Here is a 27,986-nt window from a genome sequence, read left to right as displayed (position 1 = left end):
CGGGCTGCAGGCAAGGCCCAGGTGAGGCCACTGGGGACGTGCTCATAGGATGCCAGCCTTCCAGGGCAGCTGACAGCACTGCCTTGAAGAGGGCAGAGGATTGGCTCCATCCAGGGCTTGGCACAGGCTGGGCAGGAGTGTGGGAAGAGAAGTAGGTGGGGAGTTGGGGGAATGTGTCGAGTGGTGAGGTACAGGACTTCGGGGTCAAAGCCCAATATCGAGGGTGGTAAGGATGGTAGGTCCGTGGGTGGAGGCCCCCAGGGGGGTGAAGAGCCAGCACAGTGCTGGGGACCTTGAGCAGCTGCGCTGGGACAAGGTGAGGGTCTGCAAGGGGATGTTGGAGGCCCCAGTTTGGGGAGTAGGGCCATTCTGAGTCGTGGCAATATCTAGGGCCTGGCCACAGCAGGGCCGGGGAGAAAGCCCTGGAGATGAGGGGCTCCGGGGCCGGGGAGGGAGACTGCTGAAGTCACTCTGGTAAGGGGTGGGGGCAGAACTCGAGATGGCGAGGAAGCCGTGTAATAGCACCAGGTTCCTCAATGAGGACAAGGCTTGGAAACGTCGCTGGGAACGAGGGGGGCACAGTTCTAACCCCAAGGAACTCGTTGAGTGAGAGCACCTCCATGGGGTGCATTTTCTCCAAATTAGCCAGGGCCATTGGCCTCTTTCCCATCTGGCCTCTGGCCTCTGTGGCTGCTTGTGGCTCACGCACAGGCACCCTGTCCAAGTAGGCACAGGTCACAGCGACCTTGTGCCAGAAGACTGGGGTTGCTAGTTCCGACGAGAGCTATGGGCCCAGCAGCGGGGGGTTCTCCATGCGTGGTTGTGTGTGTGACCAGGGGCGAGGGGTCTGGGAGTCATGACCCGTATCTGTGCGTATGCGGCAGGGTGTGTGTTTTACGCGAGACAGTTCTTATGTGTGGGAGAGACCTTGTGTGTGTGAGGTGTTGTTAGACCCCATATGTGTGAAAGACACCATATGTATGTGTGGGAGGCCCCGTGCGTGTGCGCGTGCGTGTGTAGAGCCTGTGGGCCAGAGGGAGCCGGGTTGGCTGGCGGCGGTGGTGACGGCCTGCCTAGGGGGGGCCCTGGGATAGCCATTCTGCGCTCAGGAAGTAGCCCGCCTGGGTGAGTTTTCCATCCTCTGTGACCAGTCACTGTGCCTGCGACCCCCACCCTCCATCTGCCTGCTTCCCCCCATTTGTCTTCCCCAGCCCCCTCTGCCCCTCCCCAGAAGGTGACCTGTGTGAGCACGGGCTCCACCACAGTCCGGGTAAGTTGGGTCCCGCCGCCGGCCGCCAGCCGCAACGGTGTCATCACCCAGTACTCGGTGGCCTACGAGGCAGTGGACGGCGAGGACCGAGGGCGGCATGTGGTGGAGAGCATCGGTCGCGAGCACTCCAGCTGGGACCTGGTGGGCCTGGAGAAGTGGACGGAGTACCGGGTGTGGGTGCGGGCGCACACAGACGTAGGCCCCGGCCCGGAGAGCAGCCCAGTGCTAGTGCGCACAGACGAGGACGGTAGGCAGTGGTGCCGAGGGGAGGGGCGGGGGAGGGGAGGCACCCCTCCCAGACACCATGCACCTCGCACCCCCAGGGCCTTTGCCTCCCGCAAGCCAGGCAGGCGAGTCCTTCCTGGTGCAGGCTTAGTAGCCCACACTGGGGAAATGCAGCTGATGGGATGGCCTGTGCCCAAATCGCAGCCTGTGGGGCTAGCTCCAAGGCAGCTGGGGCCTTGCAAGGCTAAGACAGAGGAAGCAGCCCCCACCTAAGATCTGGGAGGTGGGGATTAGAAAGACTGGTGCAAGAGACGCTCAGAGTAGAATCAACGAGACTTGTTCTTGGCCAGACATTGGCATGATGTAGGGGGCCCAGAAGAAGATGGGACAGGTTGTGCTGACTTTAGGGTGGCCAAAGGCCTTGTGCCTCACCCCTACTCTCCCCACCAAGTGAGGTAGCTCAGGGCCAGAGGGGTGGGCAGGCCTTCCTTGTGCTAGGCAGAGGGAGCCCTCCCTGTTCTCAGCAGGGACAGTGTACAGAAACCATACCAGGGCCATTCCTGGGGCAGTGGAGTGCAAAGGCAAGGCCCTGGAGCGTGCTGTGCCACCCCCCCACCCCGAACCAAGGTCCATTCCACCAGGCCTGACTCTGTTCTCTTCCTGGTCCCCAGTGCCCAGTGGGCCACCACGGAAGGTAGAGGTGGAGCCACTGAATTCCACGGCTGTGCATGTCTCTTGGAAGCTGCCCGTCCCCAGCAAGCAGCATGGCCAGATCCGCGGCTACCAGGTCACCTATGTGCGGCTAGAGAACGGCGAGCCCCGCGGCCCACCCATCATCCAGGACGTCATGCTGGCGGAGGCCCAGGTGCGCTCCTGGGAGGTAGGGGGGTGGGAAGGTGGACAAGACCAGCACGCTTCTCTACCTCTGTGGAGCCCAGGTTTGTCCCTGTCCCCTGCCTGCCCTCAGAGGACTCAGACACTGAGATGTCCTTCTGTGCGTCAGGTTTGGGAGGTGCTCAGACCAGGAGGTTAGGCCTAGGTTCCAGGAACACTCCCTCTGCCATCTTGGGTCTGCCTGGCAGTCACTTCTGTGGCTCACGTACCGGCACTAGCAGTTAGGAGCACAGACCCCGGCTTCCATTCTCACCCCCTGCCCAGGCTTCGCCCCCCACCAAGCCCTGCTTTGTGTTTTGCAGGAAGCGCATTCACTGTCAGTTAAGCTGGGATTTAAGATTTGCCTTCCTTCTCAACAGTGCTGGGCTGGGCTGGGCGGCCTTTCCTCTCCCAGCCAGGGCGGGGACAGCGCTCCTGCTGCCGTCTGCCCCCGCTCGAGGGAGTTTTGTGACTGGCTGGGCTGGGCTGTTGCTCTGGGCCTGGCCCCCAGGAGGATGGCTCAGCCCTTGGTGTTTACACTCAAGGTGTGGGCCTGGCAGCCAGCCTCATGTCTTCCTCTGTGCACTTGGGGTAAGGTCCCCGGGGTATCCTGAGCACTGGCTTGCTATTCCGGAAAGAATCTGGGATACTGGGAGGTTATGTGAATGGCCCAGAATTTCCCAGTAAGTAAGTCAGTGGCTGAGCTTGGACAGGAAACCCAGTCTCTGGACTCCTGGAGAGAGCTGTAATTGCTATGGCGAGTTTCCTCCCCAAATATTCTGCCGAAGAGTCCTAACACCTGGTGTGGTCTGCTTTCAAGGTCTCCCTAGCCAGAATCAGGCCCCTGGGAGGGGATCCACAGTGGGCAGCACTGAGCCAGCCCTGGGGGAAGGAGCCCAGATTCCCTTCAGAGCCCACATGCCCACCCTGTCCAGCTTTCCCCCCGTCCCTGGGCAGGGCCCAGAGGTGCAAGGACAGACCCTGTATTCTCCATGCTGTTGTGCTCAGGGTGGGCTCACCCACACGGACAAATGGGGCCTTCATGCCTCCGTCTGGGCTTAGCACTCAGCCAAAATTCCTCTCTGGCCCAAGGGGGCTGTCTTCCTCCTCTCAGCCTGGCCAGCGCTGAGAGAGAACCAGGGTGGAGGAGGCGGACATGTGCATTCCTGGGGCAGGTTGAGGACTCCTCCTGGAGCCTCCACAGACACACCCACCCAGAAACATCCCGGGAATGGGCTCCCTCCAGCCCCTCCCATCCTTGGGGGCCAAGGCACAGCTGCAGCCAGTGGGGTTCAGAGCCACCCTTTCAGGTGCCCCCTTCTGCTTCCAAGTGGTTGGAAGGGAGCTGGGCCACAGGAGGAGGGACGCTGTCCCTGTGGCCTCAGACATGCTGTGACGGGGTGGACATTAACCCCGGGGCTCCAGGAAAGCTAAATGAAGGTGGAGGGCCTGGTCCCCAGCCTGGCCACAGGGCCCAGCTGTCCCCTGACCACCCCGTCCAGGACTCCACAGCCGGTCCCTCTTCACCCAGCAGCCCCAGCCGCTTAGCCCAGGGCCCCCATCAGTTCTGGAAGAAGCACAGGGGTCACACCCCCCTTGAGTGTGCGGCCAGGCCTGTCACCTTTTATGTATGTCTCCATCTCAGGTTTATCTGTTTCTCACAGTACGTTTTTCCTCCCTCTCTCTGTCTCCTCCCACTGACTGTGCCTGCCTCAGTCTCTTCGCCTTTCTCTTTTCTGCTGCTCCCTTCCGTCCTCTCTCCCTCCATTTTGCTTCATCCACTTTGTCTTTCCTTCTCCTCCCTCACTTTGCCTCCGACACAGGAGAGGTGCTCTGTGAGGACTTCATGCCCAGGCCTGGCATAGATAGCAAGAGTCTTCCCCACCCCGCCCCCACCCCCACCCCGCCGCCCCAACAAGGAAGCTAGAGCAGAGGTGGGCCCAGCCACACCGTTGAAGGTGGTCACGGCCAGTCGGGACCCATTGATGGCCTCTTGCCATATTCTGTCCCACGCTTCTTGTAAGACCTTTCCAACAGAGCTTCCCAGAACAGGAGGAACTGGAGTCAGGGGACAGAGGCCAGACCAGCACTTTGAGGGTGGTTGGGCCAGAGGACTCATGGTCCCTCTGCGGTGCTGGACACTGGCCAACCTCAGCCCTTCGGTGCCACAGGACCTCAGAAGGGACACCTCACTCCCCGTCTGTCCAGCTAGTGCACCTACACACACTGTGGCCTAAAGAAGAGTGTACCAAGAAATACCGACATTGCCAGCCCTGAAATATGCCTTCCCACCGCAGTGAGATCTCAGGCACCCCCAGGAAGGAACAGCATCTTGAGGGCTTCCCCTGTGCCTGTGGGCAGGGGCCCAGGCTCCACACTTGGCATTCACACTCTCAACATCTTGCTGGCCAGCCTGCCCGCCCCCCTCCTGGCCCCGGTGCAGCTCTCTTCTGGGCTACGCTCCTGCCTGGGCCAGCTGCGTAATCTGTCTTCCAACTGGGAGACTTGGGAAAGTGGAAGGAGACACTGAATAATCATACCACAACAACAGGCATAGGCCGGGACTGGCCCAGGCCAGACTCTGCCAGAGGAGTAGGGTGTCTTCCCCCATGTCTGGTGGCCTCTCCCTCAAAGCACCTGTAGGTGGCGCTCTCTGGTCCCTGTGTGTCCTGGAGCTGTTTCTCCCCCCCCCCCCCGCTTCCCCATCAGGCTGTGTGCCCTCCCAGTCTCACTCCCCTCCTCAGCCCTGGCAAACAGCATGGGCTGGGATCTGCGGATGGGGAATGGTCCTGGGGTGATACCCCCATGGGCAGGCCCTGTAGAGGCCCGTGCCCTCCCTGTGCCCTGCCTGGGCCAGGCCCGCTGCAGACAGAGTCCTTCACATCCTGTCTCCCTTTCTCTCCCTCCCGCGGTCAGTGGCGGCCAGAGGAGTCCGAGGACTATGTAAGTAACAGGTGTGCGAGCGCGGGCGAGACCTTGGTTAGGCTGGGCTCGCGGGACGCTCCCCTCCCCCACCTTCCCCCCAGCCTGAGCCGCCGAGGTCCGCGGGGCACCAGCCACATCCGGAGAAAATTGGCATTTAGGCTCAGGCGGCGAGCTGAGCAGCGATTGGCATTTCCTCTAATCCTTAACTTCTCGCCTGTCGAGCAGCCATTTCAGGCCAGTGTTTGTGATCGACCAGGGCCTGGCCCCTGCTCTGGCCAGACGGGGATGCAGTTAAATCCGATCCTGATCATTAGGCCTTATTGATCCCTGGAGTGAAAAATCACCTGCTCCCGGGCCCAGGCTGGGAGGGAAATCTGGGGAGCCGGTTCCAGCATTGGTGCATTCTGGGGCTCCAGCTGGGGCAGGAGGGTGTCTGCGAGGGGTCGGTGGTGGCTGCAGTGGCCCCACCTGAGACCCGGAGCTGGAGGGACACCAGGGTTGGTGGTGACAGCTCTGTTCCCACCGCACGGTGGTCCCCCCCCATTCTTCCCACTCTTCCCCCCACCCCCACCCCCACCCGTGTGGCGTGGCTTGGCCTCCTGTGGTGTTCCTCCGCATGTCTGGAAGTGATGCCTCGGCTGGAGATGGGCATAGGCGGGGCCTGCCGAGGCTGGGACACCCTGCCCTGGCTGACTCCTTAGGCCTCACCCGAGACAGCAGGGAAGTAATGTTCCCCACGGTGGGGGTTTTCTGTCCTCGTTTCTCTTCCCCGTCTCACGAGGTATTGCGAGGCACGCGGTGTTCACAGAGCCCATTCCTACATGAGGTTAGACGGGGCCCTGACCTGGTCCTGCAGGGTAGCACCTTGACCCACTCCACCTTGCCTGTGGGAGTGAGTGTGGACGGGTGTGTGCATGGCGCATGCACCGCGGTGGCCCTCTGCCTGCTTACATGGGAGCTGTAGGCTGCGTGCACATGCGTGCCGGGAGCCATGCAAGGTGCTCGCCCCGTGTGTCCCCTGTGCACAGACCTCGTGAGGTGTCATCCGCGGCGCAGTGGAGTCGAGGAACAGTGTAGCCTTTGTTCTTACCTGAAAGGAAGAGGGAGCTGTCTGCTCCCGGCGTGCAGCTCCTGGGACGGGCAGGGTCCTCCTGGGCACACATCCCACCCGCCTGCCCTGCATCCGGCAGCGTCCAGCCTTGCACGGCCCCGCCGCCCCCAGGACCTCTGGCCCCGTGTGCCCCAGAGACTCCCTGCCAGCTGAGGTCCTGAGGTGGCTGGCACGGTCTGGCCTCCTTGCTCCTCGGTGATGGGAACGAGCCCCTCCTCCTCCTTAGGAAACCACCATCAGCGGCCTGACCCCAGAGACTACCTACTCCGTTACCGTCGCCGCCTACACCACCAAGGGGGATGGTGCCCGCAGCAAGCCCAAAATTGTCGCGACGACGGGGGCAGGTGAGTGAGGGGTCAGGGATAGAGCCGGGGGGCGGGGGGGGGCGGGGGGGGGGCGGGCAGCCGGGTGGGCGGCGCCAGAGCCCGGCGCGTGGTTGTTCAGTCCCAGGCCGGCCCACCATGATGGTCAGCACCACGGCCATGAACACCGCACTGCTGCAGTGGCAACCCCCCAAGGAGCTCCCCGGGGAACTGCTGGGCTACCGGCTGCAGTACCGCCGGGCCGACGAGGCAGAGCCCAACGTCATGGATTTTGGCAAGGACCGACAGCACTTCACTGTCATCGGCCTACACAAGGGAGCCACCTACGTCTTCCAGCTGGCCGCCAAGAACCGGGCTGGCCTAGGAGAGGAGTTCGAGAAGGAGATCACGACTCCCGAGGACATACCCAGCGGCTTCCCCCAAAACCTGCGTGTGATAGGGCTGACCACCTCCACCACGGAGCTGACCTGGGACCCCCCGGTGCTGGCGGAGAGGAATGGGCGCATCACCAGCTACTCCGTGCTGTACCGTGACATCAACAGCCAGCAGGAGCTGCAGAACCTCACCGCCGACACCCGCCTCACGCTCTCTGGCCTCAAGCCGGACACCACTTACGACATCAAGGTCCGAGCCCGGACCAGCAAAGGCGCCGGCCCACTCAGCCCCAGCATCCAGTCCCGGACCATGCCCATGGAGCAAGGTGTGTGCTGCGGGCACGTGGCCGCGCCTGGGGACCTCTGCTCTCCTTGACCCACTGACCTCTGGTGACTGTGATCCACCAGCCTCTGCTGTGTGACCCTCCAGTCTCTCATGACCGTGACTACTAACCTCTAGCCAACAGGCGCCACGGTTTCAGTGTGCGACCCTTAACCTCTGCTCTCCTTAACCTACTGATCTCTGCTGTGCGACTCCAATCTCTCATGACCTTGACCCGCTGATCTCTTTTGCATCACCATGCTTGGGTGTGGGACACTAATCTCTCAAGGCCCTGACCCACTGACTTCTAGTGAACATGCTCCACTGTGCTCTGGTGTGGGGTCACAGGCTGCTCATGACCAAATCCCACTGACATCTGGTCACTGACCAGCACCTCTGGAGATGCCGACCGTGGGTCCTGTGGCATCTGCCCGGCTCGGTACTCACTGTGAAGAGGAGTTTGGGCTGAGATCTGAGCTGTGTGATTGATTGGAAGCTGGCTAGGAGTGGGGTACCTGGCCTCTGCAGCCATTCCTGACCCCCAGCCCTGACCGGCACCTGCTCCCGGCAGGGAACCGTTCTCCCCAGCCCAGTTACATGGCCAGAGCTGACGGTCCCCTCCCCCCGCCGTTGTGTTCCACAGTGTTTGCCAAGAACTTCCGCGTGGCGGCCGCGATGAAGACGTCTGTGCTGCTCAGCTGGGAGGTCCCCGACTCCTACAAGTCAGCTGTACCCTTCAAGGTGGGTGAGGGCCCTGCCGGGGGCTGTCCCTCCGGTCCCACGTGTGGGCGTTGGTGCCGCAGCTTCCCGGCTGGGCACGCACACCTGCCCTGCCCCGTGGGCCCATGATGGGGAGGCTCACCTCTGCGCACTGCCTATCCCTCCCCCCACCAGATTCTGTACAACGGGCAGAGTGTGGAGGTGGACGGGCACTCCATGCGGAAACTGATTGCAGACCTGCAGCCAAACACAGAGTACTCGTTTGTGCTCATGAGCCGTGGCAGCAGCGCTGGGGGCCTGCAGCACCTCGTGTCCATCCGCACGGCCCCGGACCTCCTGCCGCACAAGCCGCTGCCCGCCTCCGCCTACGTAGAGGACGGTCGCTTCACCCTCTCCATGCCCCACGTGCAGGACACCTCCCTCATCAGGTGTGCAGATGAGGCCGCGCGGGGGAGAGGCAGGGCCGGGGCCGCGAGCATGGACGACGACAGCCCTGATTCCCACTCTGCCCGCCCAGGTGGTTCTACATCGTGGTGGTACCCGTGGACCGTGTGGGCGGGAGCATGCTGGCCCCGAGATGGAGCACCCCCGAGGAGCTAGAGCTGGACGAGGTACCCGCGGATGGGATGGGGCACCACTCGTGACAGCCCCCATTGCACTGGTTGGCTGCAGCCCCAGGGACAACCCCAAATTGGAATCTGTCTCTGGCTGCTCTGGCTGACAGCCTGGGCCTCTCTGGGACTCTGAAGCGGCCCCCTGGGAGTTCTCAGGAAACTCCTGGAAGGCTTACAGAGACTCCCTGGAGGGTTTTGCTGAGAATCCCCCAGGACAGGAGGAAGCAGAGACCACTCTGCAGGTCTAGAGGCTCCTGAGCCCTAGAGACTTGGGGCAGTCCCGTGGGGCTGGAGTAGAACCCCCAGCATATTGGGAATTCCCTATCCTGCTCTCGCAGATATGTGGAGCCAGCCCTCTCTGGTTGGCGGGGGGGGGGGGGGGGGGCAAGTGGCCCAGGGGCCCTCTTCTAACTAGGGTGGAGGGTGCGTGGGGGGGGTGGCATTGCTGTGTGCTGGTGTGTGGCGTTATTCCGCGAGGACAGTGGACCAGGCCAGGCTCGGGCCCCTTACACAGAGGGTGAGCCTTGGTCTCGGTCCAGGGAGAAGGCGTCTGAGGCCACAGGTCCAGGGACACGTGGTCTGAGGTCGGACGTGACTCCTGTGCTCTGCTCTGTCAGCTTCTGGAGGCCATCGAGCAGGGCGGTGGGGAGCGGCGACGTCGGCGGCAGGCAGAGCGGCTGAAGCCCTACGTGGCTGCTCAGGTGGACGTGCTCCCCGAGACCTTCACCCTGGGGGACAAGAAGAGCTATCGGGGCTTCTACAACCGGCCCCTGTCTCCGGACCTGAGCTATCAGTGCTTTGTGCTCGCCTCCCTGAAGGAACCCATGGACCAGGTGTGCCTTAGCCGCCTGAGCTCTCAGCAGCCCGAGAGTGGGCCGATCCCAGACCTAGGGCTGCCCCAGAGACCCCAGACCTGCACTAGGTTATCTGGAAAGACATCAGCCCCAAGGACCCAGGAGGCCAGACCTGATCCAGCTCTAGAGACTTAGTCAGCTGGCCAGGCTCAGGTCAGCCACTTAGGAGCCAGCCCAGCGAGCCCAGCGTAGCCCAGCCCCAGAGCCCTTCCTCCGGGTTTGGTGGGCAGAGGGTGGGGGATGTCACACTGAGCTCATCACCCATTCTGTTCCTCCACTGGGCCACAGAAGCGCTATGCCTCCAGCCCCTACTCCGATGAGATCGTGGTCCAGGTGACACCAGCCCAGCAGCAGGAGGAGCCTGAGATGCTGTGGGTGACAGGCCCCGTCCTGGCGGTCATCCTCATCATCCTCATTGTCATCGCCATTCTCCTGTTCAAGAGGTGAGTGCTGCACTCAGGGCTCCGGGGGGACAGCCACCTGCCCCTGGGCTCGGAGGTCCTTCCTGGCATGGGTCCTGCAGGTGCGGGGCAGCCGCAGCGGCCCGCACCCCAGCTCCTGGGCTCAGTGGGAAGCCCGGAACAGTGGAAGCAGTAACCTGGGTGTGTCGAGGAGCCAAAGCTTCACAGAGGGCTGGTTCACTTGCATCCCTGGGCACGTCTATCCATCTGTCTCTCTGTTTCGGTGGATGTGAGCATGTCTGTCTTTAAGCTTCAGGACACTGCCCTCCCTGGTCTCCTACCTTCAGCACTCGCTCTGCCACCATCCCAAGGTGATTCCCCAGCCTGGCTCTCCCACTTAGGCCTCGAGAGGTCCGGACCCAGCGGCAGGCCCACACGTCCACGGACATTCACTTGGCACACGTTGATTGAGCTCTTGGGGTAACCACAGCACCCACAGCTGTCCCAGACTCAGTGTGTCTCGAACCTTCTCCTTAACCTTCTTGCCCTGCAGTCCCTATCACAAGGGACCGGTCCCTCCACCTAGTTAGCAGCCGGAAACCTGGGTGCCAGCCTCACCCCCCTCTCCCCTGTCACTCCGCCCGGTCCCCTACGACTTCTGTCCTGAGGATAGCTACATTTGCTCCTGCTCTCCCCGGAGGCTCCCCGCAAGGCAACATGTGTGGGCATAGCTGGGCACCTGGCACACAGTGCTCCTCGGCCCTCTCTCTCGGGTGGTAGTAGCCCCCTCCTCTTGGAGCTGCTCCCTCTCTCCACGTGCCAGCCTGGAAGGTACTCCCCAGAGATTTGTCACCCTCAGTTTAAAACTTTTTAGTGGCTCCCAAAATGAAACACTGGTGACCTCTGTCACCTGACGATCAAACACCTGGCTAGTCTGGCCCCTCCTGCCATTCCCAGCATCGTCACTGAACTACTGCAGTCCCCCCGCCGGCCAAGGCTCCGCCCCCTCCACACTGCAGCTGTCCCGCTCAGGCCCACCCAGCGGCTGCCGTTGCATCTTTCAAGACTCCCCTCCAGGGGCACCTGGCTGGCTCGATCAGCAGAGTATGCAGCTCTTGATCTTGGGGTTGTGAGTTCAAGCCCCTAGAACTTAATTTAAAAAAAGAAAAAAAGACTCCCTTCCAGACTCTGGTACCCACGAGACTCTCCTGGGTCCCCACGTCTTCCCCACATTGTCCCCCATCTGCCCCAGTGGGCACATCCCAAGGCCTGTGTTTCTAGCACCCACCACACTGCCGAGCCCATAGGGGATGTTCGTGAATACTTGCAGCGAACCCACGTTGGTCTGTATGTCTGAACTCGTCTCCACATAGCAGTTCTTGCTCCGTGCTCCATTTCTCCCCTGGCCCTGACCTGAACCGAGGGCCTCCTTCTTGAAGAGTTCATTCCTTCCTCCCAGGGTGAATAAGGCACAGGCTTTCCTGGTCCAGGGCATGGAGACCAGGGGGCGGCCCGGGGAGTGTCCCACACACCCACTCATCCCCCTTCCCACCCCATCTGGGTCCTGAGGTCTGTCAGGAGAGCCAACCCCTGCCTGTGAGTGCCACGTAACTGCCATAAAGAGGTCCCTCAGCGTCCCCCTTGTCGTAAGAGGGCCTGAATGCTTGGCAGAAACAATGACCATTCCTTTCTTCTGTCCTTGCCTGTCTTTCGGGACCTAGTAAACAAGAAAGGTAGGAGTCATTCCTTCTCTCTTCACACACCTCCCCCTTCACATCTTACCCCTGTGCACATTTCAGGCCCAGCAGGGAGGGGCAGGGCTTTGACCAGAAGCCTCCTGGCCTCTGCTTGTCTGGTCAGCTCAGCAGGCTCCAGGGTGGGCTCTGTGACTCTCTCGACTCATACCCTGCACAGGGGACGCCCCTTCCCCAGGGCGCAAGCATAGTGCAGACCTCACTGCCCTCCCTGAGTGCACAGACTGACTCCGAGCTCCCCAGAGCCTTCTACCGGGCTCCGATTCTCTAAGATGACCTAAGCCCTGCAGGAGACGTGTGTGCAAAGAGCACTGGCTGCAAGGCAGGGGGAGGTGTGTGTTTTTACACACTTGTGCACACTTACGCAGACACCTGTGTCCACATAGCAGGAGCGGCTCCTGGATGCTCGTCTGCAGCTAGACCCCATAGTCTGTCTCTGACCCTGTCCTTCTAGACAGGGGAGCTGAGGCCAGTGAGGGAGGACTCTGCCCAGCTAGGGTGACGCCTTCCCCGGCCCTCCCCTGCCGCTCTGGACATTGACCCTGATACTGAGAGACAGACAACTGGGGCCCAGCTCTCTGTGATGTTTGCGTAGCTTGTGTGTCGTTTGCATGTTTATTCCTGGTGGCTTCTGCTGCCTCAGCTGTGGCGGCCTTGGGGACAGCAGCCACTGCCCAGCAGTGACCTGCCCTCTGTTGGAAGGCACCACCAGCCTTTGCAACCCCTTCCCCCCTCGTGGCACTGGCCTTCCGTCCGTCCCCCAGTCCTGCTGCGTCCCTACCCGCCCCACCCTGTGTTCTCCGTGTTAAACCGCTCTGCCACTGACCCCCCTGTGCTCAGAGGCCCCAGGATGGGGTGGGGCAGCGGGAGGGACCGAGCCGTACACACAGGGTCTCTGCCACAGCCAGCCACGCCTCCCGTCTCTGTCCTCTGCCTGGACCTCAAGTTCTCACCAGCTGCCCTTCTGCCCTTCCAGGAAGAGGACCCACTCCCCATCGTCCAAGGATGAGCAGTCAGTCGGGCTGAAGGACTCCTTGCTGGCCCATTCCTCTGACCCCGTGGAGATGCGGAGGCTCAACTACCAGACGCCAGGTAGGGTGGCGCCCCAGCCCACCTGCCCCAGCCCAGGCCTGCAGGTCCTGGAGTCTCTACCAAGAGCCCATGGCCTCGTGCCCCCATTTCTTACTCCTGTTTCTTCCTGCTGCCCGCTCCCTGTGCCCTGTGACAGAAGCTCCAATATGCAACAGCTGCCCGGGAGCCCGGGAGCCCCAGAGCCTCTCGGGGGAGGCCCAGCTGCTTAGGCCCTGCCTCGTCTTGGCTCAAGGCCTCCGAATGTGAGCTAAGGACCCTCACAGAGCCCACATCCCAGCCACAGGGTGGCCAGCGTCTGCACCTGCGTTTTGTCCCTTCCGCACTGAAGAGGGGTCTGTTCGTGGGAAATGCCCCATTAGACACTTGTGGTGGGATAGGGTGCCCAGACTTAATTGTGTGAGCACAGGGACCCCACACAGGGCACTATACCTGCCCTTCCTTCTCCGGCCACTCTCCCATGGTTCTCTGGCTGTCCGTTCTTCCTAAAATGTCACTCCCCCCTCCCCCCGCCCCATGCCCCAGGAGACACAGCTCAGACCGCTCCCCGAGGTGAGGTCTTCCAGCCCAGCTCAGCCCCCACACAGGCCTGGGGGTCTCCCCTGGCTTCCAGAATCTCTCTGCTCCTTCCACAATGACACCTCTCACCCTGGGTGAGAATGGCCTCAATGACAATCCAAGTTCTGTGGAGCCAAGAACTGTGTCTTATTTATCACCATCCCTTGTACTGTGCACGCAGTGGGCTCTAAGGGGGTACCTGTGAGATGGACACACAGACAACTGAATTGAGTGAATTAATTAACATACACACAGGACTTACGTATACGTGAGCTAGTTAAGTTAGTGCATGTTAAATGACTGCAAAACTTAATGGCTTAAAACAACAATAGGTATGTGTTACCCCTTACTATTTTTATGGATTAAAAACTCAGACAGGAGTATAGCAGGAAAAGCTTGTCTCTATTTCAGAATGTCTGGGCCCTCCTCTGGAAGTCTGAGAGCTAGAATCATTTATTTATTTATGTATTTATTAAAGATCTTATTTATTCATTTGAGATAGAGAGATACAGAGAGAGAACATGAGCAGAGGGAGAGGCAGAAGCAGACTCCCCACTGAGCCGGGAGCCCGACGCGGGGCTCCATCCCAGGACCCTGAGATCATGACCTGAGCTGAAGGCAGAAACTTACCCAACTGAGCCACCCAGGTGCCCCGAGAGCTAGAATCATTTAAAGCAGAGATCAGCAAACTTTGGCTCATGGCCAAATATGGCCCACCACCTGTTTTTGCAAATAAAGTTTTATTAGAATATAGCTATATCCGTTCATTTGTATATTATCTGTGGCTACTTCCACACTACAAAGGCAAAGTTAACTAGCATCTACCATATGTCCACAAAGCCAAGAATATTCGTTATCTGGTCTTTATGGAAAAGTTTCCTGTCCCCTGAATTCTGAGGACTCATTCACTGATGCTAGAGTCAGCTATGAGCCCACCTGGGGTTGTCAGCTTGTGACGGCCACATGAGGCCTCTTCACCTGGCCTGGGCTCCCTCACAGCACAGTGCCTGGGGTCCAAAGGCATGCATCCTGACAGCAAGTGCACTGGGCCACCTAGCAGGCTGTTGCAACCCAGCACGATCGTATCTGTGAGGAATCAGCTGTCTAGGCTGCTGGGGGCCTAGAGAGCAGAGAAGCCTCCGATGAGAGGGGATGCCAAGCCATGTGGGCATGAGTCAGGCAAACGGGGAGATGGGAGAGGGCTCCCTCCAGTGGAAACAGCACTGCGGAAGCAGCCCACAGGCACTGGGTATCCTGCAGCGTTGGAGTTGGGGTACCGAGAGCCCACAGATGAGAGTGGAGGGTAGGCAGAGGTCCACCACAGAGGAACCTGAGTGCCAGGCTAAGGGGTTTGGACTTCATCATGAGGATACCAGGGAAGCATTAAAAGTTTTCAGCAGGGCGGGGTGCTTGGGTGGCTCAGTCAGTTGAGCATCTGCCTTCGGCTCAGGTCATGATCCCAGGGATCCCCTGGATCAAGCCCCACGTGGGGCTCCCTGCTCAGCAGGGGGGGGGTTGCTCCCTCTCCCTCTGCTGCTCCCCCTGCTCCTTCTCTCACTCTCTCAAATAAATAAAATCTTTTAGAAAGTTTTCAGCAGGGGAGCGACAGGGTCAGAATTGTGATTTGGAGATCTCGTGCTGGCTACTATGTGGAAGTCAGATTGGAGGGGAGAAATTGGGAGACTAGAAAGCCAGGGAATGAGTGAAAGGTGGCGAGGACTTGGATGAGGAGTGTGGCTGTGGGGGTGGAGGGCAGTCTCTGGCAGTGTGAGGAGGCAGCAGGGCTTGGGCTTATGGCTGAGCAATGGGCAGGGGGGGTTCCAGGCAGCACCCGGGTCTGCGGGTCTGTACCTCCTCACTGCCACCCGCCTGAAACTACGGACGTGGGAGATGAGCAGCATGTGGTAGTCAAAGCCAGAGTACAGAATGGGGGGCAGCCAAGAAGGAGGTGAAATGTTGAGGAAGGCTGAATGAAGAGTATCCAGGGAGATCAAGAAGGAGCGGCCAGAGAGGAAGAGTACGGGAAGGGTGGGGCGTCCCTGAAGCCAAGGCCGGGCAGGAATGGCTGTGTACCCAGAGGATCGTTGGCTTTGGCAGTGGCGACTGTGGAGAGAGCATGGTGGCCGAGTCCTGGGGGCAGAAGCATCTCGGTGGGTTGAGGGGCGGTGAGTGGGGAGTGAGCAGGTGGAGAAACCCCTTTCAGAGGCCAGGGTGTGAGGGATAGGATGGGCAGGACCACAGCAAGAGAGGAGAGGGGTATGGGGTTGGAAAAGGATTTTTCTTCTTACCAATATGGAAATTGTTTACAGCTGGTGGTCCTTCAAGTGAGCATTTGAGATGCAGGGGTGGCAATGCTCGCCTGTGGGGCAAGAACCCAGAAGCCAGCTCTAGACCCTGGCCTGGGTGTGGGGGTGTGACGTGGCCCAGAGGAACAGTGTGGGGATGCTTTCCCGAGCTCTAGGCCCGAAGAGGATGGGAGTTGGGGGGAGCTGGTGCAAGGGAACGTGCTGCTGGAGCTCTGGACTGGTGGCCCCGGTTTTCTCCACGAAGAGGAGAAGGTGGTTAGAGCATCAGGGAAGGTGTGGCCTGGGTGTGGGCACTAAACAGGCATGCCTGGGAGGATTGCTGAGCCGCTAAGGGCCCAGGGTTGGCTGCCGGGGCTGGAGGGAAATCACAGGGGTCTGAGAGGAAAGGAGCGATGAAGAGGGGGTGCACAGGTGGGGTAAAGGTCAAGTGCAGAGGGATGGGGGTGTCCCGAAGCGGCCAGCCATGAGTCACCAGAGATGCAGAGCTCAAGGAATAGGGCTTGCCAGTGGGGAGAGGCATCCCCGGACATGGTGGTCCCCGGATTGTTGAGATACCTGGGACCAGGAGGGACGTGGGGAGGGATCCGGGGCATGGCGAGTTTTCTTCCTATTTTTTTAGTTCGGCAAGCTTTTTTTTTTTTTCTCCTATAATTTAATCTTTATTCTGAAAATTCTTCAAACCCACAGAAAATACAGTCCGTCATCTGCGTATCCTTGTGCAGACTGACCCTGTCGTTTCTGGCCATACGTGCCCCATCTCTCTATGTGAAGGCACACTCCCTTTTCGCCTAATTATCTGAAAATAGCCAAGGTCAAATTTTGATACCAGAGGAGATAAGGGTTGGTTCGGATCTAGAATTTGGTCTAAAAAAGAGGCTCCCCCAAGCCTGCCCAGGGGGTTGGGAGCACTCTGCTCCGGGTGGGAGATGGGCCTGCGTTCCTCAGGAAGGGGCGATCTGGGGGCCCTGTGGTGGGGACACCGCTCCCGCTCCGTCCCTCCACGTGTCCCCTGAACTGGAGAAGGTTGATGGGCTTTCTTCTCTTGCCCCGCTAGTTTTTGTTTTCTTTCTCTGCAGGTTCCAGTGTCCCCAGTTGCCCGAATATCTCAAGTTAGTTTTCCGAGTTCGGGGGCTACTCTGGCTTCTGTGTCTGTTTCCTCCAACTTTTTCTCACCCCATTGCCTCCCTTCTTTCTCAACTCTTCTTTCCCTTCTCTCCGCTCTCCTCCCCTTCTCCACCCTCCTCTCCCCACAACTTCCTCCAGTCCTGTTTTCCCTCCCGCTGACCCCTGCCCTGTCTCTCTGCCCCTGTCGCCTCCAGTCCCCATCCGACACCCTGTCGGGTGGCTCTCCTGTCTCCTGTCTCCCCATCTCCCTCCTTATTTCTGCTTCTCTCTCTCTGGGTTCTTCCGTGTCACTCTGCCATGTCCACTCCATCCACGCGCTCGGTGTAGAGACCACGTCACTGAGTCTCCCACGGTGACTGGCGCCAGTGAGGGGCAGGAGGGCTGCCCACAGGCAGGGCCTGTGGGCTGGGTGTGCAGCTACCCCCCACCTGGGTTTCCAGCCCCAGCCCGGGAGGAAGGAAGCCTGGTTTCCCTCTTGAGAACCCGCCAGGCGGGGCCCTGGTGCCCCCCACCCCCCACGCTCACACGTGCTCACGCACACACGCTGCCTCTGTCCTCTCCTGCCCTCCGGCCGCTGTGTGCCCCACCATCCCTGTCGCCGCATGTGCTGCTGTCCCCATGCCACCAGTGCCGAGTGCTCCATGGTCACACGTGTTCACATGTGCGCATCACATGCATCAGGGCTGTCTCCACCACCCGGCGCTGGCCTCGCCCTGACTCCGCCTTGATGTGCCCCCTCCCCTAGGTATGCGAGACCACCCGCCCATCCCCATCACCGACCTGGCAGACAACATCGAGCGCCTCAAAGCCAACGACGGCCTCAAGTTCTCCCAGGAGTATGAGGTGAGACGTCCTCACCCCTTGCCTTGCGCCTGGCCTGGGCCCCAGCTGGGGGGGGGGGCTCCAGGCTGTGGCGAGTGGGGAACTCCGCTCCTCAGGGCAGAGGCCTGGCAGAGGCCCTTTCAAGCACCCCATGTCTGAACACTCAGACACGTGCCCACATGCTAACAGAAGCAGACAAAAGGTCGCCCCTACACACACTTGGATCAGTAGGAACAGCTCATTTATCAAGAGGTAACCGCAGGCGAGACCAGGCTAGGCCATTTGCATGCGTCCCCTCCTTCTGTCCTCCTCGCAGTATGAAATGGTACGTTTATTAGCCCATCTTACAGATGACGAAACTGAGGCTTGGAGAAGGGAAGTGACTTGCCCAAGGTTAAATAGCTGGTGCGTAGTGGAGCGGAAGTCAGACTCAGGCCTGCCTGACAGCCTGTGGCCTGCACATGCATGCCTTCCCATGCGATCTCAGAGCGACACGGGTCACAGAGCGGGGGAATCGGGGGCCTCCAGGCTCGCTGCTCAGGCTGCACAAACCGTCCTGCTCACGGCCCTCCGTGCGCTCTCTTCACTCTGGTCTTGACTCCGACCTGCCCCCTGCTGGGGGCTCCAACGTCCTGGCTCCGGGGGTCTGAGGGCTTGCAGGCGGCCCAGCTAGGGAGGGCTCTGCTGGAGAAGGAGGTGATAAAGGAGAGCCCCCCCTCCTCTAAGGAGCACACGCAGAGGTGGTGTTCTGCCTCGGCTCCTTTCCTGCTGCTGCCCGTGCCCCCAGCCCAGGCCTGGCCCAGGACTCGCCCTCCATCCATAATGGATGCACAGGTGACTGGTGGGCTGGCGCAGCCCAGCCTGTGAGTCTGCTCCCTCTAGTCAGATGTCCACCGTCAGCTGTGTGTGGTTCCCTGGGGTCCCAGGATTCCCCTTCCGAGGGCTGAGGGCCAGGTAGGCTCCGAGGGCTGAGGGCCAGGTTTCTGCAGAGGAAATTGAGCTTGGCCGCCAAACTGATGAACATGCCTGCTGTGAGGAAAGCATGTCACCTCCAGCTGTAGAGCACCCCCGGGGGCCTGCTTTGCAGTAAGGCCCTGCTGTGGAGGTAACAAAGTTGGGGAATTATGCTCCCTGCTTTCACTTCTCTCACCGGCCCGGAGCGCCTTCTGTGCTCTCTGCCCACACCCATCCAGTCCCCCATCCCACGCCTGCCCTTCCTTCCACGAGACTCTGCACCTCGCTGTCCAGGCTCACGGTGCTCCCCCTCTCACCTTCTGCCCACTTCTGTCATCCAGTGTGAGCTTTCCCTCCTCCAAGAAGCCGCCTCTGCCTGCCCGGGCCTGCTGTGGGCTTTCCCTCGGCCAGGGTCCCGTAGCTCTGTCTCCTTCAACGGTCAGTCGGTCGTCACACGTGCTCAGTGCTGGGGATGTGGAGACGTCAGGCAGCTCAGGCAGTGGGAAGGCCAGCTCAGACAGATAACCGACTGAGTACGACAGTTGCGCTCGTATTAAACATGACAAAATGTGCGGAGAAAGGCCGACAGCACCAAGGCAGGCTGAGGGGTGGGGTGTGCTGAGAGCCTGCTGTCCTGTGGAGAGTTAACAGGCTGGCGCCCAAACACGGAGGGCATCGTGTGCTCTGCTGAGAACCTTGGGTTATATCCTTCTGTAAAACGGGGATGATAATAGAGCCCGCTTCATGGGAGGATGAGGGGAGGAAACATGCGAAGTGCTTAGAACAGTGCCAAGCACACAGAGGGCTCTCACTGAGTCTCCACTATCATGATCTGTGGCCATAAGGAGCCGTTGGGGGCACTGAAGCAGGAGAATGATGATCAGAGCTGCACTTTCTGAGGGTTGTTCTGGCTACAGGACAGAGAAGGTCAGAGTGGGGCGAAAGCGAAGAGACAGGGAGATGCCCAAGTCCGAGTTGGGGCGGTCAGGCTGAGAGGGTGGGGAAGCATGAGGACATGGTGACTGAGGAAACAGGAGCATAGAGGCGTTTTTGAGGATGACTTGAGGGTTCTGGCTGGGGTTTGGGGGTAAACGGGTGAAGGTGCCTTTGACCGAGACGGTGTTCCAGTGGCAGAGCCGGGTGTGGGGGGAAGCCGATGATCTCTGCTTAGCAAGGGTTGAGATTGCAGGGCCCGTGGGGCCCCCCAGGTGGGGTTGCCCAGGAGGCTGCTGCCCATTCAGCTTGGGAGCTCAGGGGGGCCGGGCTGCGGCTGGGGTCGCGGGCAGCTCCAGCAGGTGAGTGCAAGACCCTACGAGCAAATGAGGGCCCCAGCAAGGTTGTAGTGCAAGGAAGGCCCAGGAATGAACCCCGGAGGAGTGCTGGCCCTGCCCGCAGGAAGGGCAAGCGGAAGGAGAGGAGACAGAGAGGGAACGGCCAGGGAGGTAGGAGGAGACCTGGACAGGGTGATGCAGCAGGTGCCCAGAAGCCGCAGCGGTGTCGGGTACAGCATGACCCGGGTAGCCATGGCTCCATCTTGGTCTGTACTCATTTCATGAGTTGGGGGCAGGACTGGAGGGACTGTCCCCTACCCCCATCCGACCCCGACCGCTCTGCTGGGCAAGGGGATTTGGTGCCATGGTCAGAAGGGCCCCTGGTCCATGTGGGCACCACCTGGCAGCCCAGGTCTTGGGGGGAGTAGGGACACCCCAGCTCTTTGCTTGCTGTATCTGCCTCCTCCATTTCCTATAGTCCATTGACCCTGGACAGCAGTTCACATGGGAGAATTCCAACCTAGAGGTGAACAAGCCCAAGAACCGCTACGCAAATGTCATTGCCTACGACCACTCCCGAGTCATCCTTACCTCCATCGACGGTGAGCCGAGCGCAGCGCCCCCTCCCGCCCCCTTGCTGGCAGGGGCAACACTTCATCCCAGGAGCCCCAGGGGTGTGCCGAGGTATGGTGGGCTGGGCAGGGGCTCGGGGATAATGCTCTCCTGTGCCCCTTCCTGTTCCCAGCTGTCCCAGGGAGTGACTACATCAATGCCAACTACATCGACGGCTACCGCAAGCAGAATGCCTACATTGCCACGCAGGGCCCTCTGCCTGAGACCATGGGCGATTTCTGGCGGATGGTGTGGGAACAGCGCACAGCTACTGTGGTCATGATGACACGGCTGGAGGAGAAGTCCCGGGTAGGACCTTGCGGGGGCCTTCCCGCCAGGAGGTGGGGTGGGAGAAACTCAGGCACCAAATGACTTCCAGGCACCTTTCCCTGTCTCTGTCAAAAGTTCCCCAAGGGACTCATCAAGTGCTCTTGTCTTCTTGGGGTGTTCTCATGCTCCCCAGCTGCTGGGTATTCCTGGGATGTGGCCCGTTCCCTAGATGCTGGCACGTTCCTCGGATATTAATATGTTGTACCAGATGTTGTCATTTTCCAGGAATGTTAATATGTTCCCCAGTTGCTAGCATGTTCCCGGGATGTTCACGTGTTCCCCAGATGCTGGAGTGTTCCTGGGGCATTAACACATCTCCTAAGTTAATTAGTGGAAAGAGCTGCCGTTATCTGCTTTCGCACTGCAAAGCATCGACTGGAACGTAAAATTTACAGAGCTTGAAAATGGCGCATAAACGTTATGGGTAAATTTGGCAGAAAATGTGCCTGGTGTGATCTGGTCATGAATAAATAATTTTCAATTACGGCCCTCGTTCTCCCAGCTGGGGCAGGAACGGCAACGTAGCAGGAGAACCTGATGTGGTTTGGTGAGGGGGGTGGCATCACAGGTCTGAGAGTTCAGGGCTGGGGGCCTTGCAGCCAGGTCAGCTAGACCTTCTGCCCTTCTGCCCCAGGGCCCCCGCCTATCTGAGCCTTTGGGTACCTCTAAGCACCCTTGCACCTGCCCCACTTGTCGCTCTGTAGGTGAAGTGTGACCAGTACTGGCCGGCCCGGGGCACTGAGACGTACGGCCTCATTCAGGTGACCCTGCTGGACACAGTGGAGCTGGCCACCTACACCGTGCGCACCTTCGCACTCCACAAGGTATGGCCCTGCCCTGTCCGGAAGTGGTCTGAGCACGGTGTCCTGGGGATGGGTAAGCGAGAACTTGGTGCCGGAAGTGGGGGCTCAGAGGCGTGTGAGCGCCCTGGGGCAGCCGGAGCCACGGGTGGGATGACCAGAAACAGCGCCTCAAGCTCCTTCAGGCCGCCTCCTTGGCTTCTGAGTCCTGTCAGAGGTCCTGTCCAGAGTCTATGGCAGACATGCTCGCCCCGTCCCATCATGTCTCCGTACTCTTCTCCCCAGAGTGGCTCCAGTGAGAAGCGGGAGCTGCGTCAGTTTCAGTTCATGGCCTGGCCAGACCACGGGGTTCCCGAGTACCCCACCCCCATCCTGGCCTTCCTGCGGCGGGTCAAGGCCTGCAACCCGCTCGATGCAGGGCCCATGGTGGTGCACTGCAGGTGAGAAGGGGCTGCCACTGAGGGGTGGGGGGGGCGGGAGGGTGGTTGGACCTCTGCCCCAAGCCAAGCCCTTGTCCTGCAGCGCGGGCGTGGGCCGCACGGGGTGCTTCATCGTGATCGATGCCATGCTGGAGCGGATGAAGCACGAGAAGACGGTGGACATCTACGGCCACGTGACGTGCATGCGCTCACAGCGGAACTATATGGTGCAGACCGAGGACCAGTATGTGTTCATCCACGAGGCGCTGCTGGAGGCCGCCACGTGTGGACACACAGAGGTGCCTGCCCGCAGCCTGTATGCCCATATCCAGAAGCTGGGCCAAGTGCCTCCTGGGGAGAGTGTGACCGCCATGGAGCTCGAGTTCAAGGTGGGCTCAGGGGCCTGGACTGGGTCATGGGGATGTTCCCCCCACCGCCAAGAAGCCAAGCCTGACCAGCCCGTCCCTCTGTCTAGTTGCTGGCTAGCTCCAAGGCCCACACATCCCGCTTCATCAGCGCCAACCTGCCCTGCAACAAGTTCAAGAATCGCCTGGTGAACATCATGCCCTATGAGTTGACCCGTGTGTGTCTGCAGCCCATCCGTGGCGTGGAGGGCTCGGACTACATCAATGCCAGCTTCTTGGATGGCTATAGGTCAGCATGCCTGTGACTGCCCACCACGCTCTCCAGGGGCCTAGGCCTGCAGCTGGCTAGCTGGGGGCACAACAGAGTAGGGCCAGCCTAGAAGATCAGAGTGGGCTTCCCGGAGGAGGGGTAGGCGATCTGAGTGGGACTCCAAGGGATTAGGCAGTCTTGGGGAGACTCAGGGGGCAGCAGCACCTCCAGCATGTCCAGTCTTCTGTCCACCCCAGACAACAGAAGGCCTACATAGCCACACAGGGGCCTCTGGCAGAGAGCACCGAGGACTTCTGGCGCATGCTATGGGAGCACAACTCCACCATCATCGTCATGCTGACCAGGCTTCGGGAGATGGGCAGGGTGAGCGCCCCGCCCGCCGCCCAGGGCCCTTCCCACACCTGGGAGCACACCCACCACCTCTGCACGGCTCTCTCCCTTCACACCCAGCCTCCCCTCAGCAGAGCGTCAGACCCCCTTCTCACCACCCGCAGCGTCCTGCCCCAGACTCCTCTGAAACCTGGAGCTCTCCTCCCCCACTCCTCCCTACCTGCTCATGGGGGCCGGGCCCTTTGTCCACAGGAGAAATGCCACCAGTATTGGCCAGCAGAGCGCTCTGCTCGCTACCAGTACTTTGTCGTTGACCCAATGGCCGAGTACAACATGCCCCAGTACATCCTGCGTGAGTTCAAGGTCACGGACGCCCGTGTAAGTGTGGCGAGGGGAGTGCATATGCTTGCATGAGAGCGTGTCTCTAACGTTGCCCGAGTACGTGTGGGGTGGTGCCCTGGCTCAAGCTGCAGAAATCTGAGGTGAGGGTGTAGGTGGGGGGCATGAGCACCTTTCTCGGGGGCCTCGGGTGTCAGGATTTCATGGGTTGCGGACATGTGTTATTGCACTGCCCATCTGGCCTGGTAGGGCTGCAGCGTGAGGTACACGTGCTAACCGTGTTCCCGACCCGCCTCTTCCAGGATGGGCAGTCGAGGACGATCCGGCAGTTCCAGTTCACAGACTGGCCCGAGCAGGGTGTGCCCAAGACGGGTGAGGGCTTCATCGACTTCATCGGGCAGGTGCACAAGACCAAGGAGCAGTTCGGGCAGGACGGGCCCATCACGGTGCACTGCAGGTAGGGCTGACCCCGTGGAGGGCTGGGGGAGGGCGCGGGGCCCGTGGGCCTGGGGGGCAGGACCCCTGATCCAGTGCTGTCCCTGAGTAGCGCTGGCGTGGGCCGCACCGGCGTGTTTATCACTCTGAGCATCGTCCTGGAGCGGATGCGCTATGAGGGCGTGGTCGACATGTTCCAGACCGTGAAGACCCTGCGCACGCAGCGCCCGGCCATGGTGCAGACGGAGGTACGCGGGCCCACCGGCTGGCGCGTCAGCCCAGCCCCTCACCGGCACGAGCTGCCAACATTTACCGTTGCTCTGCGTGAGGCGCAGAGCAACAACGAGTGGACATGCTCCCCATTCCGCAGCTCTGCACTGAGCACCGGCAGTGTGCCTGGCTCCCGGCTAGGGCTGGACAGCAGCCTTTATGGGGCACAGATATAAACATGATGGGGGTGGCTGGGGGGAGGCAGGTAGGTGCAGGGCAGTGGGAAAGGGGGAGAGCTGAGCCTTCAGAGGCCCCTCCAGGTTCTCTGGACACCACCTGGGGCCGACATCTGGGGCTAGCACCTGCCCGGGGTCCCCCGCTGCAGCGGGAGTGCCCCCGGCCGGTGTGTCGGGAGCGTCCCCCCCCCCGGGCTGCGGCTGACCAGCCCCCTGTCCCGGCAGGACCAGTACCAGCTATGTTATCGTGCGGCCCTGGAGTACCTTGGCAGCTTTGACCACTATGCAACGTAACTAGCGCTCCCCTCTCCTCCGCCGCCCCTGCCTGGGCTCCGGAGGGGACCCAGCTCCTCTGAGCCATACCGACCATCGTCTCGCCTCCTGCGGGGTCACAGCGTTTCAGGAACATTGCCACACCAAATGGAGAGCCCGGGACACCCCTGGGCGAGTGGGTGGGCCGGCAGGCAGGTGCCGTGGCCCGTCTCTGTCCACTAGGCCCGCCCAGAGCCTGCTTCGAGCTCTCTGTTCCACTGCCGCGCTTCTCATGCTTCTTCTCATGGGGTGGGGATGGGGGCAGATCTCCTTTTTTATACATTAAGTGGGGTAGACTGAGGGATTCTAGCCTCTTCCCTCTGATTTTCCTTTTGCAAATCCTTAATTGCAGAATGGGCCGCTGTGGGGGTTGGGGTTCAGTTGTTTTCTTTTTTGAGTTCACTTTGGATCCTTTTTTTTTTGTATGACTTTTGCTGCTGAAGGACAGAACATGCCTTCCTCTGTGTGGAGCTGGGGCCACCAGGCTGAGTGGAGGCCCAGCTGTGGGCCTGGGAGGCACCACTGATCTAGCTGCTCTTCCAGCCCTTCAGATGAGATCCTGTTTCAGCCAAAAGCGGGGAAACACGACTACTTTTTTTTTTTTTTCTTTTTGAGTTTTGCTTTGTTTTTCCTTCAGAGCCTTATTTGAGGCGCCACTGACAGTGGTGGGCGGGGAGGAGATAGGAAACACTCATCTCCAGTTGTCTGTTCCTGTGTGTGTGTGTGAACATTCACAGCCCAGAACCACAGACGTGTCTCGGGGAGCCTGGCAAAGGCGTTCCTCATCACCATCGTGTTTGCAAAGGTTAAAAAATGCAAAGACAAAAAAACAAAACAAAACAAAAAAAATCAAAAAAAAAAAAAAAAACCACCAAGAAAAAAAAAACAGAATCATTCCCCCTGGCCTCTGCTTCCAACCCCCAAGAGGGTAGGTGGCCCCTTGTGCCTGGGCTTCCCGGGGGAGCTGCCGGGCTGACCTCTGGGCCCACAGAGCCTTGCTTTCGTCCCCAGCATTGCGGTATGGCGTGGTGTTGGTAAGCTGTGGATCCGGCCGTGTGGCCTCGGTGATTGACACAGGTCAGGGTGTGTACCACGCCCCGCACACCTCAGGGCCGAGCAGGGGCACAGCTGGCCCTTCGGGTCCAGGCCAGTGGGCCTGGGAGCACACGTCTGTCCTCAGAGCAGGGGCCAGATGATTTCCCTCCCTGGTTTGCAGCTGTCTTCAAAGCCCCTGAGAGTCCCTCTTTTCCACTCCTTCAAGATGCCCTCAGAAACCAATGTGGCAAGACTACTGGACTTCTCTCAATGGTACTATAATCAATCCTTATTCTCTCGGCTCGCTGAGGGGCAGGGAGAGGGCCTCTGGGCAGCACTATCTAGGTAGGTAAGTGGGGGCGGGGAAGGGTGCATAGCTGTTGTAGCCGAGGGACGTGGAGCAGACGTCCCCAGATCTAGCTAGGCTCAGTCAAGATCAACAATCCAGGGTTGGTAATGTTGGATGAAACATTCATTTTTACCTTGTGGATGCTAGTGCTGTAGAGTCCACTGTTGTACACAGTCTGTTTTCTATTTGTTAAGAGAACTACAGCATCGTTGCATAATTCTTGATGGTAATAAATTTGAATAATCAAGATTTCTTACAAACCGGGCCTCTGTCTCAGCTCTTTCTGGAACTAAAGAGTGGGCTCTGTCAGTTCAGTACCTAGGGGTAGATTCTGGAGATTTCCTGCTCCGAAGGGAACAGTGAGGCTGTCCTGAGTATGTGTGGCAGGTGGGGCTCCCAGCATGGTGCTCACTTTCTTTTTTTTCTTTTTTTTTTTTTTTTAAAGATTTTATTTGACAGAGAAAGACACAGAGAAGGAACACAAGCAGCAGGGGTGGGAGAGGGAGAAGCAGGCTTCCCGCTGAGCAGGGAGCCCGATGCGGGGCTTGATGCCGGGCTCGATCCCAGGACCCTGGGATCATGACCTGAGCGGAAGGCAGACGCTTAACGACTGAGCCACCCAGGCGCCCCTGGTGCTCACTTTCTGAAAGGAGCATTACGAACCCTGAAAACCAGACCCCAGTGTGTATCAAGAGCAACCCACCTGGGACCCCAGTTCCCTAGGCAAAGAGCAGGCGCTTTGCCACTCCTCACCCCACCCTCCCCTCCCCTTCCCTCGCCGCCCCCCCTGCTGGGAGGACAGAGATGGCACGTGCCGGTGGAGGCAGGGACGGGATGGAAATGGGTTAGTGAGGACTCTCGTCATCCCTCCGACATGGCTTCTGGACCCAGTGTGGCCGTCCGACCCCCAGACACACAGCAGCATGGGCTCAATCAGACCAGTCCTACCAGCTTGTTGAGCCGTGGAACTTCCCTGGGGCACAGAGACAAATAGGACCCAGAACAAGTGGGAGAGAGAAGTCAGCAGTGACCAGGTTGTTAGTGCTGTGACGAGCCCCGCACGGAGGGGCGGTGGGTACACTGAGGCAGCCCCGGACCCTGCAGCGGGATCAGCGCAGGCTTCCCAAGGAAGGGACATCCACTGGATTCTGAGCATTTCATAGGGGCGAGCAATGATCACTTTTAAAAAGGGGGGGAAGCATTTCCAACAGAGGGAGCAACTTGTACAAAGGCTTGGAAGCCTGAAACGGATGGACAAATAGGAGGGACTGTGAGGGGTGCAGTTTGGGGGGCAGTGAGGAAGGCTGGCTGGAAGCAGCCAGATGGCGCAGCTGAGAGGTTTCAGTTGACATGGAAGGGATGCAGTCCCGGGCAGGTGAAGTCCCTCCGTCACGTCCTGCCACTCCCACCTCGGGCCTTGCCGCCGTCTGGTGTTGGCCACTGTCTCCTTGGGGGCCATGAGTGACCAAGACCTGGGATTTGGGCTCCCCAGCACCTCGGTCAGTGCCTGGCCTATTTCTACCTGTTTAGAAAAATGACATCATCCTCGCATTACTCTTGATGGTATTAAATTTGAGTGATTGTTTACTAAATAAAAGAACGAACCGTCAAACATCTCCAAGTGAGGGAGAACTATCAGATTGTCACTTGAACAAGAGCATGAGAACTGCCGGGCAGGCTCTGCACAGAGTATTTTAGGTCATGATCACTAAGCCTCAGAAAAACCCCACTGAGCGGACCCTCTCCTCTCCACTTCACAGACGGACAGGACTGAGGCTTACGTGGATTCATTTGTCAAAGACCACAGGGCAGGTGAGCGCCAGAGCTGGGACCCACACGTGGTTATGTCCGCCAGAGTCTCTGCCCCTCCCCTCGCCCCATGTCAACCCCCCTCCCCTGCCTTGTCCCCCCCAGTCCTCTGGGCCCCCCATCACAGTGTGTAGCATCCCATCCACTCAGTTTCCTCCCTCACCCCACATTCAGCTAATCGGCAAACCCCGCCCCCTCGGCCTTCTTGCTCATCTGTTCGATTCTCTGCATTTCCCCTGCTGG

At 59.9% G+C, this 27,986-nt stretch overlaps 1 protein-coding gene across 7 annotated transcripts in view; it reads left to right on the top strand.

Annotated features, from left to right (window-relative positions):
* Positions 1 to 26,190, top strand: part of PTPRF (protein tyrosine phosphatase receptor type F) — an 85,492-nt gene extending 59,302 nt beyond the window's left edge. For 2 of the 7 annotated variants that reach the window (XM_035018792.1, XM_035018790.1), the window contains 24 exons: positions 1,212 to 1,517; positions 2,167 to 2,360; positions 5,285 to 5,311; positions 6,631 to 6,748; positions 6,849 to 7,427; positions 8,067 to 8,164; positions 8,318 to 8,571; positions 8,661 to 8,754; positions 9,375 to 9,590; positions 9,900 to 10,054; positions 12,743 to 12,858; positions 16,796 to 16,828; positions 17,590 to 17,687; positions 20,370 to 20,493; positions 20,637 to 20,812; positions 21,538 to 21,657; positions 21,919 to 22,073; positions 22,156 to 22,441; positions 22,528 to 22,706; positions 22,925 to 23,051; positions 23,271 to 23,396; positions 23,660 to 23,814; positions 23,905 to 24,040; positions 24,464 to 26,190. In XM_035018792.1, the coding sequence (XP_034874683.1) occupies positions 1,212 to 1,517; positions 2,167 to 2,360; positions 5,285 to 5,311; positions 6,631 to 6,748; positions 6,849 to 7,427; positions 8,067 to 8,164; positions 8,318 to 8,571; positions 8,661 to 8,754; positions 9,375 to 9,590; positions 9,900 to 10,054; positions 12,743 to 12,858; positions 16,796 to 16,828; positions 17,590 to 17,687; positions 20,370 to 20,493; positions 20,637 to 20,812; positions 21,538 to 21,657; positions 21,919 to 22,073; positions 22,156 to 22,441; positions 22,528 to 22,706; positions 22,925 to 23,051; positions 23,271 to 23,396; positions 23,660 to 23,814; positions 23,905 to 24,040; positions 24,464 to 24,532 (3,941 nt within the window). In that variant the 3' untranslated portion in view covers positions 24,533 to 26,190. The remainder of the gene's footprint in view (positions 1 to 1,211; positions 1,518 to 2,166; positions 2,361 to 5,284; positions 5,312 to 6,630; positions 6,749 to 6,848; positions 7,428 to 8,066; positions 8,165 to 8,317; positions 8,572 to 8,660; positions 8,755 to 9,374; positions 9,591 to 9,899; positions 10,055 to 12,742; positions 12,859 to 16,795; positions 16,829 to 17,589; positions 17,688 to 20,369; positions 20,494 to 20,636; positions 20,813 to 21,537; positions 21,658 to 21,918; positions 22,074 to 22,155; positions 22,442 to 22,527; positions 22,707 to 22,924; positions 23,052 to 23,270; positions 23,397 to 23,659; positions 23,815 to 23,904; positions 24,041 to 24,463) is intronic. The other 5 variants (XM_035018795.1, XM_035018794.1, XM_035018798.1 and 2 more) reach the window with 3 other exon arrangements.
* Positions 26,191 to 27,986: the final 1,796 nt, after the last annotated feature.

The sequence above is a fragment of the Mirounga leonina genome, unplaced genomic scaffold, assembly GCF_011800145.1.
Source record: "Mirounga leonina isolate KUSES-001 unplaced genomic scaffold, KU_Mleo_1.0 Mir_173, whole genome shotgun sequence".
Lineage (NCBI taxonomy): Eukaryota > Metazoa > Chordata > Mammalia > Carnivora > Phocidae > Mirounga > Mirounga leonina.
This window is presented reverse-complemented; position numbering and strand designations above follow the sequence as displayed.